The following is a 16,206-nucleotide window of genomic DNA, read 5'->3' on the forward strand; positions in this document are numbered from 1 at the left end:
GAACTTATTATTGCCAATTTTCTAAGAAAATCCATCTTCGTTTACATCTTAAGTTCTTTTCTTTCTAAAAAAATAGGGAAAATATTTATAGGGTGTGGAACATGAAAAAAAAAGGGATTTTATTTCATTATCCAATATAACGAGAATAAAGATCTTGAATATGTCAAAGAGACAAAAACCCTACCGTGATGAAAAATATCAGCTCAAGGCCACCATCGGTTTTCAATGAATGAGTAAGAAACGCGCTCATACGACATGACAGGCTGCAACTGGCTTACACAGGTACAGCGAAATAGTGCCTCTATATATTCTAGCATAAAAGTAAATTGAAAGTGATTGAAACTGTTTAAATTATACGCACAGAGGCCAGCAATTCATGACTTGGGACTGGCACAAAAATGCAACGGGGTTTAAGTACTTCAGCGTGATCACACCGTGACCACTGTGGAAAATTTTACACAATCAAATACATCTAAAAATGAGTTGAAAAAGATCTGAGTTCCTTGTCAAAACAGAAATGAAAAGCTGATTATACGTTACACAAATGCACCAACAAATGGCCACTAGCAGTTAATTGACTTAACAGCTCCACACCAGTTTAAACCTACAAGAAGTCATGCCCTTACAATATGTTGTATCAATCCCAGTTCTTCCCATGCAGGGTTGAGAACCACGGTACAACATAATTCAAGCAGTAAGGACACAATCCGTGTCATGCCGAAAAGTGTTTTTAAATATAGTGCGTTAGTTTTACCATAAAATATTTAGAGTGGGAGATACACAAGATCCGATAATCAAAAGAAAGAGTAATCAAGGGAAATCAAAAGAATGTAATCCAAGGACAAAGACCAGACATGGAAAACTGACAAACACAACTAAGAACATAAAATAAAATACAAAAAAATATATACGAAGTAACAAAAGTAAATGAGCAACTCGGACTCCACTAAAAACTGGGAGCATGGACCAGGTGCACCGGTAGGGTAAGCGTCTTCTGCTTTTCTAGAAAAATCCACCGAGTTGCTCATAAAAAGTCCACTCCGGGGTAGACGAAAGAAGAAAGGAAAACTATGACATGTTGAACAAATCAGTTTGATGGTGCAGATGGATACACCGTAACCATCCACGAGTTCATGACGACGACCATAAAACTTCTGTAGTGATGACTTCAATCTTGTAGGAACATAACCCTGTTCCAGAAGCCTAATTGTAAAAAGTCTACCGCGATACAAAAAGTATGCGTATTTAAGGTAAGCTCTTGTCATAACATATGAATTGTGATACGAAAACTTCATATGCAAGTGCTGAAGGGATGTTGCTACAGATGAAAGGAAAGTTGACAATTCTGAATGAAAAGTCATCACGTTTGTCGTAAAGTTTGGTCAATAGTTTTCCTTTACCATTGATCTCTAAGTTTAAGTCAAGATACGAGGCGGACTTCACAGTGTCTGTAGTGTATCTAAAGTTTTTTGGAGTAGATGTCATGTATCAAATCCCCGAAACTATGATTGTTTAACGTCATCTATATAGCGGAAACTGAGATTAAAGGATCTAGTCGAACGATGTTATCAGCTATAAAGTCAGCTTCATAAAAGTGAGGGAATAGGTAAGCAAGTAGAGAAGCACGCTTTGTTCCAATAGGAATGCCGACCGTTTGACCACACTGGACAAATATGTTTCGATAAAAAATTCCAGCATTTTGAAAACTTTTTCTTCTGTATATTTGCAAGATGATTTGGAATTATTTTCTACAAATTATGAGGGATCTCTACCAAGATCTACATATTTGTATCTAGGTGTACCGTCTTTTTTGTAGAAACAACGATGTATAATTAAGTCTAGATTTTCTCTGAGGATGTATATTCCAAGAATATAGACAGGGAAAATAAACACGCATAACAAAGAAACATGAAACAATCAAAATAACATGTAAAGACACAAAAGTAAATGAACATCCGGACGCCACTAAAAACTGAGAGTTTGAGCCAGGTGCACCGGTAGAGTAAGCTTTCTCTCCTTTCGAGAAAACTCGCCGAGTTGCTAATAAAATGTTACATCTGAGGCAGACGAAAGAGGGAAGGAAAACTATGACAATGTCAGCAAATCGGTTTTCATGGCGTAGATGGATATATCAAAATGACCCATGAGTTTATGATGACGATATTAATACTTTTGGTATGATGACTTTAAAACCCGGTTCCAAAAGTGTAATTGTAAATAGTTTAGTACGAAACAAAGCATCTGCGTTGTTTCGACAATCCCTGGGATAACGTACGAGTTGTTATATTGGAACTCAATACGCATGCGCAGAAGGGATGTAGTCACAGATGAAAGGAAAGTCGACAATACGGATTTACAAGTCATTGTAAAATTGTAAAAGATTGTTGAAAGACAATATGTCATCTGCATAACGAAAACTAAGAAAAAAGGATCTGGCTAAACGAAGTTCCCTCTTTTGGATTAGATCAGGTATACAATCAGCCTCGTAAGAATTAATAAAAAAAATCATTCTAGAGCACAATTTGAATGCCGACCGTCTCTTGAAAAAACACGCCCAACGCACTGGCTAAATATGTTGTCGATAAAAAAGTTCCAGTTCTGGCATATTTAGAACATGATTGGCATCGAATTTTGACACAGTATTTAGAACCACTACCTGGTACTAAGTATTTGTACTAAGGTGTTCCATTTGCTTAAAGTAACAACGATGTATAATGCTTTTGACTGAGTATGGGGAATGATAGTAAAGTTCAGAAGTGTTAAGGATTGAAAAATCATAGGTCTTTATGCTATCACATTCCGATGATAATCTAGCACATAGAGTTTCCAGAAGACCTTCAAAATTTTCCTGATCCACATTGAATTGATACCACTAAGGGACTATCAATTGTCGTGGTAGGGTTGAATAATATCTGTACAGCTGTAAATGTAGAGTTAATAGTTTCGACAGAGGCTTGATGGTATATTTTCAGACCCAGTTATGAAGCGTTGTTTGTATAGATTCATTTGATGTTTTGGAATTTAATACATGGATGGAAGATCACAATCAAAGACGTTAGTAGAGAGATCTATAGAGGATAGAACGGATTCATGATTTTCAACTAATTCTTTAGAGAGGGTTGAAGCAGTAAAGGTCGTATTACTGCTTTCATTTTATACTTCCGATAATAACCATTGGGTTTCACGCGTCTTGCATACAGACACAATGTTGTTTGTGGTTTTGCTGGTACAAATACATACTTGTGATGTAATATAGACAATGTTTTTGCTTCATCGGGATCTTTAAATAAACTGATGTATCATTGACACTCATTGAACAACTTTCGGAATTTTCATATGTAATAAGGTTGAAGACCACACAACTCACTCTGTCAGCAAATAAGGTCTTGTTCTGGCAGAGTCCTCCACAGCATCCATAAGATTTTTTAAGTTATAATTCCAAGTTATGGAGCGTGGTTAACCACGGTATTTGGGACCTTTAACAAGGACTTCATGGAGACTTTCGTCTTCTGCGATGATTAAATCTTCCGTAATGCGACTGGAAGCATTTGAATGGAGAGTTTTGGAAAGAACAGCCAGGAATAACATATGATATTTTGTCTACAATTTATTTTTTTTCTGCTTAATCTTCAGAATTAAAACATTGTCCAAATTCAAAATATTTTTGATTTATTATACTTTCGTCAGACTATGTACTATGTAGAAACTGTAAAATGGTGATCAAAGCTCGCTAAATGATACCCATCGCAAAAACCACATGGTAAAAAAATAAACAAAGTTGTCAAACAAGAAACGATGTCTGAGTCTTACAACAAATCCCTCATTATGACTTACTTATATATAATACTTCCGTCAAAATAATGGTCGGCTGTAATTCGTAATTGCAAAGAAAACTGCTAAGAAAGTTTTATATTTAAACCACATGACCAAAATAAAAAAAAAATGTTTTAAATAGAAAGTTAATGTTAATCGAGCCTGAAATCCACGATATTGCATACCAATATTTTCTGTGTAAATGTCATGTGGCCTTAATAAGAAGTTGCATAATAAAGCCGAGAAAATTTTGTATGAACCATACGCTCAAAATAAATCCAAAGTGTATACATAGAAGTTGATATTTATTGAGTCTGAAATTGAATCAAACGATATGGCATACCAATATAAAGTTTCTGTCAAAATATCAAATAGCTGTGATAAGTATTTGCAGAGAAATACAAATGAAAAACTGAGAGCATGGACCAGGTGCACATGTAGCATTAGTTTCTCTGCTTTTCTAGAAACACCCACGGATTTGTTCATAAAATGTCACGTCCGAAGCAAACGATGAATGATACGGTCAACAAAGCGGTGCTTCATTTTGTGATGAAGATGAAGACCATAAAACTTCTGTATTGATATCCTCAATCTTGAAGCAACACAACCCTGTTCAAGAAGCCTTATTATAAGAAGTCTAGCACGGTACAAAAATGTCCATGTAGTTACGACAAACTCTGGCATAACGTATGAGTTGTGATAAGAAAACTCCACACGTAGGTGCTGAAGGGATATAGTCACAGATTAAATATAATCCAAGATTCCGCTTACGAAAATATTAGCTTAGTAATGTAATGGATACGCATTGTTTTGATCTTATAGAAAACACTTTTCCGGAATGAGAAGTCATCGTGTTTGTCGTATAGTATAGTCATGGGTTTTCCTTTTCCATCGATCTGTAAGTGTATGGTCAAGATATGAGGCTGACTTCTTCATATTGTCTATTGTGTCCTTTATTCCTAGTTCTTTTTTTGTAAATGTACAAAATGCCAGAAACTAGGATTGTTACTGACTATTATTGAATACGTCATCTATATAGCGGAAACTGAACTCGAAGGATCTTGCTGAACGATGTTCCTCCTTTTAAATTTGATCAGCTATCGAGTCATAGCTACGAAGATCTCCTTACTCATACATGCTTTAAAAAGAAAACTAAAAACCTTTCAAATGACTTTCATCAAATAAACCAGACCTGAAACATAGTAAGGAAACTTTTTAAAAATAATAAACATTAGAACTTATATATGAATAATTGCGATTATTATTCAATTTTTAAGATCTCAAAGTAATTCTTTTAAGCTAAAATGTTGTTTTTATGCACAGACAGAGATCGGTAAAAATGTAAAATAAATAACAATTAGGGACTATTTATGTAAATTTGGGTGCGTTTTATATGGATCTCGTAAAGTACTATCGTAATTGAACTTCGTATTTGTTTAAGAGGACACTACAGGAAACAAAAGTATCTTTGTCACGTAAAATTATGCAAATCTTTATATCTATTCTGTCTTTTGTTTCTAGATGTTGTTGCAGAAGTTTCATTTGACACTAAAGAGAATGTCACTGTCAAGGCCGGGGAAACAGCAATATTACCATGTGCCATCAGTCAACTAGGTAGACACAAGGTAAAATTACACTTGAAATTAAACAACTAATCATAATTTGAATATTTTGACCCATGCATACGTGTTGCTATCCTATTTAAAATCCATTGGTACTTTCGTGGTAAAATATAAGCTGGCTCCAAAGTTGGGGGTATAATTATTTGCCGTTTTCAATCCGTCTGGTAGCTACATTTTTAGGAACAGATTTTTACGACTACTTGTCGAGGACACCTAATGTTCCGAACCAATGAAGCTTTATATAGATGTGCCATTTGACTTCAAGTGAGGGGTATATAACATGATTTTAGTCTTTGCCTATTAGGCACGCAGCTATTTGTACTAAATACAAATGATTGATAATGCACGGATATGCTGCTAAATTGCTTATGTCTTGACCGACGGGAATATGCGAGACTTTGAACAAAACACGCTGTGAGTCTACGTTAAAAGTTTAATTAGTCAGTTCCTACTGCATATGCCATTTCCGAATTACATAAATTCTGACGAAACAATTTCATGCCATACATGTCTCAGAGAATAACGTTCCATCCCTAACCAGAGGCATTACTTATTGACATTAATTCACATATTTGTTGTGTATTCGCTCATTCAAAACATTATTTATGCCACTACATTGACAGTTAAACAAATAAGCATTTTTTTTTCACTAAGTGGTACATTTATACCTTTACAATGTCTTAGATATTAAAACCTCACAAAACCTCAAACAACAACGCTTCATAGCTGGATCTGCGATATCTACTACCAAGCCTCTTCCGAAACTATTAACTTACACACACATACGGCTGTTCAAAAGAGTGTTCAGTCTGAGCGTGACGCCTGTTATTCCCTTAGTAATGTTAATTCAATATAGATCATGAAAAATCCGAAAGATCTTTTGGAAACCCTAAATGCTAGATTACCAAGACCTATTATGTTTTAAACCTGTATACTATTATTCCTGAAAAAAAGATTCCAAATCATCTTCTAAATATATACCGAAGATGTTGTCAACAAGCTGGATGTTTTGTACGATGTGGTGGAAATGTTTTTCAACAGACGGTCGGCATTCCGATGGAAATAAATTAAAATTGTGCTCCGCTCTTCGCTCACCTATTCCTTCACTCTTATGAGGCTGATTAGCCAGAACATTTGATCTCAGTTTCCGCTATATGGATGACATATTGCCTTTCGGAAATTTTGTACAACTCATCTACCCCAAAGGACTTGGGATAAAAGTCACTACAATCACTATGAAGTCTGCCTCATATCTTGACATATACCTATACAAATGCGATAACGTCTCGTCCCGTATTGTCAACTTTCCTTTCATCTGTGGCAACATCCCTTCTGCACCAGCGTATGGACTTTTCATATAACAACTCATACATTATGCCAGAGCTTGTGTAGACTTATTGTACCGTGCGAGACTTCTAAAAATTAAGAATTTGTAGCAGGATTATGCAGCTACAAGTTTAGTCATCAATACTTTTATTGTCTTCATCATGAAATCGTGGATCCTTATGGTATATTCATCAGCGCCATGGGAAAATATTTGTTGACAGTGTCATAGTTTTCCTTTCTTCTTTCGTCGACCCCGGACATGACATTTAATGACCAACTCTGCGATGTTGTAGATAAGTAGAGGACGCTAACCCCGCCGGTTCAATTGAATAATGTCCCAGCTTTTAATAGAGTCCGGGTTGCTCATTGCTTTCATTGATTTGTACGTGTTAATTTGGTTATTTTATGTTCGTTATTGTGCGTGTTTATTTTCTCTGTCTAGTCATTACCATTGGAATATTTTATTTTGAATCCCGATTGAATCTGAAGTAGTGAAACGTTCCTACATAATTCATAAAAAATATGTAAAAAATGCATACATTAAGCTCCATTACATGGAAATCCAGTTCGGTGACCTTTGTATGTCACCATCACTGGTAACTCTTCAACTTCACCCAATATGTTATTTAAAATTATATTTGGTAAGTACTTCAGTCACTTTTGTCTGAATATAGCTGAAATATTGCTGCTCGGACGTTAAACCCCAAACATACAAAAACTTCAGTCACTTAGTTGTGTTTCCTGTAAAGAAATAATAGTTAATTAAGTGAATAGTTTTTTTTTCACTTGGCATAGATCGTTGACATATGTCAGGTGTTCAAATGCCGTCAATAACTAACACAGACTGACTGATTGAAGTTTACTTCTTTTACATTTAGACATAAAAAAGTACTGATCTGATTTATATATACATGTTGCCGATTTTGTTATGCAGCAAAAGTGTTTCAATGAATAACCTCTTTTTAGAAGCATAAACAAATTATGCTCATCAGCATCTTCAGCATGCGCCATTTTGTAAACAACGAGGAATTATTAACTCATACATTAGATTAACTTTTATGGTTTCATTTCTCTTTTAAATTACTATGAGAATTGATATACAGAAACAAATTTCACATTTTGTTTTATCCCGTGATACTTATTAATGGAAAGTCATTATTTTAACTACTACATAATGCTACCATTTTTTAAAATATATTGTTCACCTTAACAAATCTATATAAAAGCTATAGAACAATTATAACTAATTATACATAAAATGTGGCATTGCAGGAGATCTGGACTTTTGATAAAAACAACGCTTTCTTCTGTCTGACACACCATCATAATTTGAATTAACTAAACGACCACAAAACTATAATTCTTTACAGCACAATCCAATTTGACAGAGGGTCAGTAGCATTTCAATACGTGTGAGTCAACAGGTAGTTAGGTCCTACAATTCAACATTAACATGGACAAAAGTTACTCATCTGTTTATATACACCAGTTTGACGTCAAAAGCGGTTTATTTCTGTTTGTATTAAACTGAAGAAAAAAAGATTGATAAACATTACATTTCAGATTTTCCTTCTCAATCGAATGAACAAAATGCTTTTTTACAATATAGGTTGTATGGACTGACAAGTTCTCTACTCTCCTAACCTATGACATTAGTATACTTAGTGACGACGATAGAATAGGCATACAGCCTTCCCAGAACGAGCGGAACCTAATTATTTTTGATGTAACGTATACTGACTCTGGCAACTATGAATGTCAGGTAAATACCAGACCTGTCATAAGAAAAACAGTCACGCTGCATGTTTTAGGTATGTTTCATGATGCATTTAAGGGAACGTTAAGTAACTATTTATTTTCACTATTAAACGAAAAATTAAACTGTCGTTAATAGTTTCTAATATTTTTCTTCGAAAAATTTTATAATACGATAGCAATTTTAAAGCTGCACGCGTATGCAGATTAATTTCGGAAACCGCGAAATTTCCACGGGAATATCCATGGATGAATTTAGTATACATTAGATCAAAATTCATAAACGAATGAACACTTGTCTATTATAATACCCATATAAATTTATTTATATACTTTATAGTTCCACCAATAGTTATTTTTCCGTTTGTTGAGGTCAAATTGAAATCGACAGGAATGTAAATACAACAATGTAATTAACTTATTCGTTAAGTCTTATTTCTGATACTGATTCACTTAAAAAAAACATTCAAAACAAAGTTGTCTTCTGGGAAGTTTATACCGGATATATTATTAGAACAGTTCTGTCTAAAAATCGTGCAGTGGCCCATTCATGAAATATTGATATTAAATATTAAGTACTACATTTATATTTGATAGACCCTTTAATAAATCTCATATTATTTGTTTCACTGGAATGCGGTATCTTGTTATACAAAATTTGTTTGGTAGTCACATGATATATGGATATTGGTGGCAACTTTCTTGTTTTTTTTTTTCAAGATTGAACTATACTGAGTTGTTATAATATACTAAGCCAACTTTCTCTGATAGTTTCATTGCTATAAAATAACTAATAGTTTAAATGTTCGTCAAAATTTGTTCCACAATTCTAGTTTAAAGATATTCCAACCCAAATAAGATAGTATCTAACGCTAAAAATGACATTATGTTAAAATTCGTACAGACTATTGAAGTAAAAAATACAGTCAAGAATATAGACTTCCCGAGCAATTCTGACAAACTGCATACTGATACATCTGTCCTTTGCTTAAAATGGTCGCGGATACCAAATAAACATTTAATTTTCTCATTTTGTCATGTCACCCTTTATTTTGTTTCATATAAGTTATTAATAAGTGGTTTCCCTAGATTCTACAATAACCCCAGAAATTTGAGATCTCGTGACATAATATGAACTGTGTATATGTGAACGTTTATCTATGGGTCATTATCACCATGTATAAAAAGTCACGATAATTCGGTACCGCTACCTTTGAAGGCCAAAAGTTACATTCTAAATGGTTTCGAAATTTTTTGACAAATGTGATAATTGTAAACTAAATTCCCATTTCTAAATGGCAATATAACAACCGGATTGACAACCTACTGAACTTGACAGTTACTAGCTGCAGTCGTGCAACTTTTTTTTATATAAGTGTATCGGATCAATTGAAATGAGCTAGGTCATATGATTTAATATGGTTTCATGTAGTAATCACACTTCCATCATATGTTGAATTGAAAATTTTAGATGCAATGGATGAAATATAGGAATATGAAATAATTGGTATGGATTTGTGTTTGAAATATGGGGTAATTTTGTTGGTAACATTTTTGTGATGGATGATGTAAGCCAAATAAATTGCATCTATACTTTGTTGACAAACGGTAGTGGAAGAAATGATCGTTTTCCTTCATCTTGACTTTTCACACAAACTGGTTTAAAGAGTCTGTGGAAACCAATATCCAAAATGATGGCAACAAGTCTGTAAACAGAAACAGGAGTGTCAAGACTTGTTTTGTAAAGGGAGTGTAGTAGAGTGAGAGGTATGGAGTAGAGTTTGGTTCTAATGCGATGAAATCCAAGAGGTTTTTGTATGAAAGGAAGGAGACCATCTATGGAGACATCATGTAACTTAGGTGACATATAGTGGCGATGGCCATGACCCCTTTCCCATCTTTGATTTTTGTCAAATAAATTCATCACATTTATGCTATTGTTATATTGGCTTGAAAGGTTTCCTATACTTTTGATGTTGTCATTGCATCCGTAAGGTATTGCAGTACCTAGTCTCCATATCCAGAAGCCCTCTCTTTCCCTACGATAGTTTTTACTCAGAACAGGACTGTTCGAAGGCTGGTAATTTTTTATTTCTAAAATACGAACTTCTACAGAGAGGATCTGAAAAACTTACTCGATATGTTGTTAGATGCCATGGCAACGAAAAAACTGAAATTTTCATGATACCGAAATCCACTATTTTCTCACGCCTACACTTTTTTGTTCAGTTGGCAATTTGATTGAAATTTTGTTGTATACTGCGGCTTATTAAAATTTCAGTAATGATAAAATAAATAAAATGTATTTTTATCAATATGCCGCCATTTTCAAAATGGGAGCTAATCATTAAGGATATTGCAATATTTCGGAAACCTAGGTGGCTAGAATCTTGAAATTTGGAAGGAGATGGAACTTAGTTAGTCTTATAATATTAGGTAAAAAAAGTGAATCGATATGTTGTCAGTTGCTGTAGGAACGGAAAAAATAAATTGTTGGGGCATGGAACCCTTTGGCCCCTTATAACTCGAAAAGTGTAAGAAATATCAGAAATCTGATGGAAAAACTCGATCAATGACTTTCACGCGACATTTAATAATTTCTATATCAGAACAGAAATAAATATGCTATGGGTATGACAAAATACTTCTTTCTGGCCTCTTTTTGGCCACTTACTAAGTAGCAAGTTACAAGTTACAAGGCCAAAAAATTCAATCTCAGTCTTCCTTTCGTCGTATGGCACCATGTAATACAACTTCAAAAATATTCATTACAAAATAATCAAGTTGTTGTCTGATAAATGCATGTTTCTGGCCCCCTTTTTGGCTCCTAATTGCTGAAAAATTTTTTTTTTACCTCAACAATCAATCCGAGTCTTAACATTGTGATAAAGAATATTGTGGAACATTATAATAGACATTCCTTTGCTTTATTGGCGTTATATAGTTAGATTCATGAAACACTTGTTTTATGCCCTTTTTTTGGCCCCTTATTCTAAAACAAATGTAACCATAACCCCGAAAATCAATTTCAACCTTTAATTTGCGGTTTGGTACCTTGTTATAAAATTTTATAAAGATCAACCAACTAATACTCAAGTTATCGCACGACAACCAAGTGTATACGGACGACGACGACGACGACGACAGTGCCATACCAATATACGACTGCAATTCGTTCATATAAAAAAATAAACTGAAATGTTTGTTTTATGCATTGAGGATGAAACATAGAAATACCAACCGTCAAGAGAATAATGAAATGAACGGTATAACATTTTGGTGAGAGAGTAATCAAAGGAACCAAGGTTATAGCGGTAATCAAAAGAATGCAATCCAGGGACAAAGACCAGACATGGAAAACAGACATACACAACAAAGAACATAAAGTAACTAAAATCATACATACAAAGTAAAAAAAGCAAATGAGGAAATCGGACTCCACTAAAACTGGGAGCATGGACCAGATGCACCGGTAGGGTTAGAGTCCTCTGCTTTTCTAGACGGCGAACAATGACAAATGTCACAATTATTGGAATAACCTGATTGAAGTAAGAACTTGATGTCTAATATAGATAAGAAGATGTTAGAATAGAAGATTGTACAAGAATATTCTTTTTTGTTACTTATTTTTCCTCAAGCATTAGTTAAAAACAACATGCATTCTTTTACTATTTTTTTTAATTCATGAAACCGCCAAAATATCCAGCTTTTAAACCATTCAAACATGCCATTTAAAAAAAAGCATGCGGGGACATTTTTGTTCTCTGTAATAGACGTACAAACGACTATATAATTTTCGGTGCAAACAATCCCACCATTTTGTTTGGGTTCTGTTTGAGAAGTATTACCATCATTTGTTTGACTATAGTCATTACCAGTCAGCCATATTGTCCTTGGAACAGTCGATCTCATAAGTGGTGGGAGGAACGTCGTTGTAGTCGTTGTTACAAGCTTCGAATGGATTCTGTGGTCTGGGAAGGCAAGTATACTGTTAGTCATTATGTGAAAATAAAATAAAATATGTTAAGAATAGGAAATAAAACCTTATCTATAACGTGTCTTCAAGTTTGGAAATGTGAACAAAAAGTACATTATCAAGATTATTCATATGCAAGTAACTTACATAGTACAATCTTCAGTACAACTGAAATTTTTCAATTCAGTTTTCATAAAACTTTTGATTATATTCTTACCATAAAGCAGCATAACATCCTGATCAGTGCCAAGTTTGTTCTGAGCAAAACAGGTGCAATTCCCGTAATCAGCATACGTGATATCCATAACACAGAGACTCAACGTAACTCTATGGTTACCATCATCGTATATTTCAACACGATGTTTCTTAGAAGCCAAAATATCTTGGTTGTTAAACCTCCATACCAGAAGACTCATGAGGAAAGCTGTGATCCGACATTCCAGTATTGTTTCTCTTCCAGGTGATTGTCCAATTCTTCTTGTATGAAGTTCGACCTCAGGAGGAACTACAATGCCAAAAAAAAAATCATATCCCACATGCCATGTCTCTTAAACGTTCCTTTTCAGACTACCTTGGCTTTAAGTGATGTTTTTCAAACTGATATAATATGACTGTCGAGACATATATTCATTTAAATTATTCTAACACTTAACAGCTTCTGAAAAGTCGAAGTTTTGATACAAATTGATTTTTGTCGCCATTCCTTCATATGCACATTTTGAATACATGCTATATTTCATACTTTTGTCTATTGACAAACAGAGGATAAAGTACTCAACCATAAAAGCAAATGAATATATTTTTTATCCAAAAAATATGATATAGGAAATTAAAATTGTTAATTACCTACCAATAACGTTTCAAAAATTCAAATGTAAAATTGAGTCGACATTAACTGTTGGTTCAGAACGACTATATGATGGTAAAAAAAGTATTTTTAACAAATATCAAACATTTTGTCGAAGTAAAAACGGATCACAAAGAATGTCAAAAGTTGCGATGGTATATTTTAAAAAGTTGAAATTGATGAAGCTGATGAACATTTGAATTACACCAAAATATCCACATTTTTATTTGGTATTTCATTACCTCCATTGAACAAGGAGACACAGAATCGTTATTTTAGCTTACAGTTACGACTCATAGAAGATGTGATCGAACGCTTTTTACCTAATAAGATTACTTTTCTCAAGTATATTGGAAGAAAATATCTTTTCCGTCTAAAGTGATGGAAATTTTATTCTTCGGGAAATTAATCATGGGTGTGATGTCTCATTTGGCCAAATATCTATCTTAAGCCTAGAATGATAAAACTCCAAAAGTGTTATTCAGATCCGACACTGAGCTCATTTGAGTGTTCAGATGTGTCCTGTTTGATTATCTCTAGTGTGAATTATCATATCAGGATAGAGAAAATCCAATATTGCTTATGCTTTTCGAATCCGCCAGAATAGTCCTAAATTTAATTATAAATAGATTAAAAAGAGAAATAAGAAGCAACCTTATGTCTTGTAAATTATTTCATTATATGGGGAGAAAGAGATTTATGTTCTGTTTAACTAAACGAAGGATCGTTGATCCACAGACGACTTAGACCATATAAAATGAACAAAAACGTAGGAGAAGCCTGACTTAGCTTCTAAAGATGAAACTGTAAAGTTTAAAATATGTTTTATATTCATAATGTAAAGTTTGAAATTTGTTTTATATTCATATTGTCAATTAACCAGTAAGTTTGTGATAAATATCCTTTTCCACTTACATTCAACTTCGACTTTTATTTCTTTATTCACAGCCGGGGGAACGTCATTGAATGCAACACATTCGTAAACACCGTCACAATACCTGGATATGTTGTGAATGATAAGAAACTCACCATTCATACCAATTCCTGCGAATAAAATAAAGAGTTAAAAAGGTTATTTCAGTTCCATTTCTATGACTAGTTTAAGCATATTAAACTTTATCATTGCAGTATAGCTGCGGCTGAAATTGGCTCTAAAAATAATATTTTTAATGTAGCACATAAACACTTTGAAATATGTTAAATGTTTAGTATATCATTTTCGCTTTAGCGCAAGAATAGCACTCTGTTGTGACTCTTGTGAGTAGTATTGGACTTTGAAAAGCGTGTTGTGATTCTTCATGTCGTTGTGATTCTCTTACACTCGATATTCAAAAACGATTGAAAGTGAGTTAAAACATTTCCTAAACTGTAAGATTAAAAAAAACATAATGAAAAGTTTTGAAATTCACCTTAATATGATAGGCATATGCAAGTTTGACTTAAATAAAACCAAAAAACAGACTCCAAAGTATTAATAATACTGTTTGCTTTTGACGTTTATAGTGTTAAAGGAATAATGATATCATGAAGTACTTCATTTTTTCATATGAATGAGTATATATATTCACATCCATACTTGTGACGAAAAAACAAAGAAAGATTTCAAAGTGAAAATATACATTGTAGATAATAGGTATTTGACAACAAAAGCATGGAAATCATACGATTTGATAATAGAAAATAATGAGAAAGAAAACAAATGATGAAAGGTTTATAACTTAAAGACAATATTTTAGCATTAAATTATGGCGAGACGGATTAACAGTGTGGATATGAAGGCTTATACAATATTCTTTCTTTAGACTGTAGTGTGTGTAAGCTAATGTGAAGAACTTAATCGGATGCACACAAAGGTGAAAAGGGAGGACACACCAGACTCAACTTTCTTTGTAGCAAACAATTCCGAACACCTTAATTTAAATGATAGATTTTACAGTATAATCGAACATAGGTTTGTACCTTGTGCAATTTAAAAAAAGATACAGAATTTACCTGATTACAGAAAGTGTTATATATTGTTTTTCTATGCAAAATTATAAGCCTTATCGTCTTAACACATCTACACGTGTGTCAGATATTAATATGGGATAATTTTGGAAAATCTAATCAGCTCTGTCTGCAAGCCATTGAATAGCTCGTTTGGATGGCAATAAAACCAACTTATTTATTTTTTGCATTACAGAAACTTTGAATTCAATGAAATACAAACAGATTTGCAAAGGGTATCAATGTAATTTTTTTTGATTGCATAAGCTAGGCGGATGTAATGAATACATGAAATATGAGAGAATACCGATAAAACAGAAAATAAAACAAAATAAATGAAAAAAAAATAAAAAGAGACGAAGATTGTGAATTATCTACCAAAATATCTAGGGAGGGTAAACTCTTGATTAACGTTGTGTCTATGTGCGGTGTTATATATATATATATATATATATATATATATATATATATATATATATATATATATATATATATATATATGGGAAATAGGTAACTGTGCAGTTGACTATAGGAATGATTTTGTACGTGTGGTTGTTGATTAACTGCACACAAAGCAAGATGGGTAATGAATAAGTCACACTCTTGTACCCTGCTCTAAAAGTGCTCGATAACCACCAACAATCGGAGAGGTTGGTACCTCTATAACTGCAACTGAAAACAAATGCATATTACGTCATTATTTTATGTACTCAAATATATTTTTATAATTCATGTGTTTTCAATAAACAAAATATGATTCAAGGACGTCAATAAATATTCAAAACAACATATGACTTTTACAACACCTTAGTACTGGATAACTTCAGTCTTCAACAAAATAAAAGGTTAATGAAATAAACATTGTGACCAACAAACGTTTA

General features: G+C 33.4%; 1 protein-coding gene across 1 annotated transcript; it reads right to left on the minus strand.

Annotated features, from left to right (window-relative positions):
- Window positions 1-12,149: 12,149 nt before the first annotated feature.
- LOC148622508 (protein CEPU-1-like) lies at window positions 12,150-16,013 on the minus strand. Its single transcript, XM_088574131.1, has 4 exons — window positions 15,935-16,013; window positions 14,255-14,383; window positions 12,710-12,997; window positions 12,150-12,487 (listed from the first exon to the last, which is right to left on the minus strand). The coding sequence occupies exons 1-4, from the start codon at window positions 16,011-16,013 to the stop codon at window positions 12,150-12,152; spliced, it is 834 nt and encodes a 277-aa protein (XP_088430257.1).
- Between the last annotated feature and the right edge of the window lie 193 nt (window positions 16,014-16,206).

This window comes from Perna viridis, chromosome 3 (assembly GCF_037379345.1).
Source record: "Perna viridis isolate PV_CMFRI_1.1 ecotype Kerala chromosome 3, ASM3737934v1, whole genome shotgun sequence".
NCBI classification, from domain to species: Eukaryota; Metazoa; Mollusca; class Bivalvia; order Mytilida; family Mytilidae; genus Perna; species Perna viridis.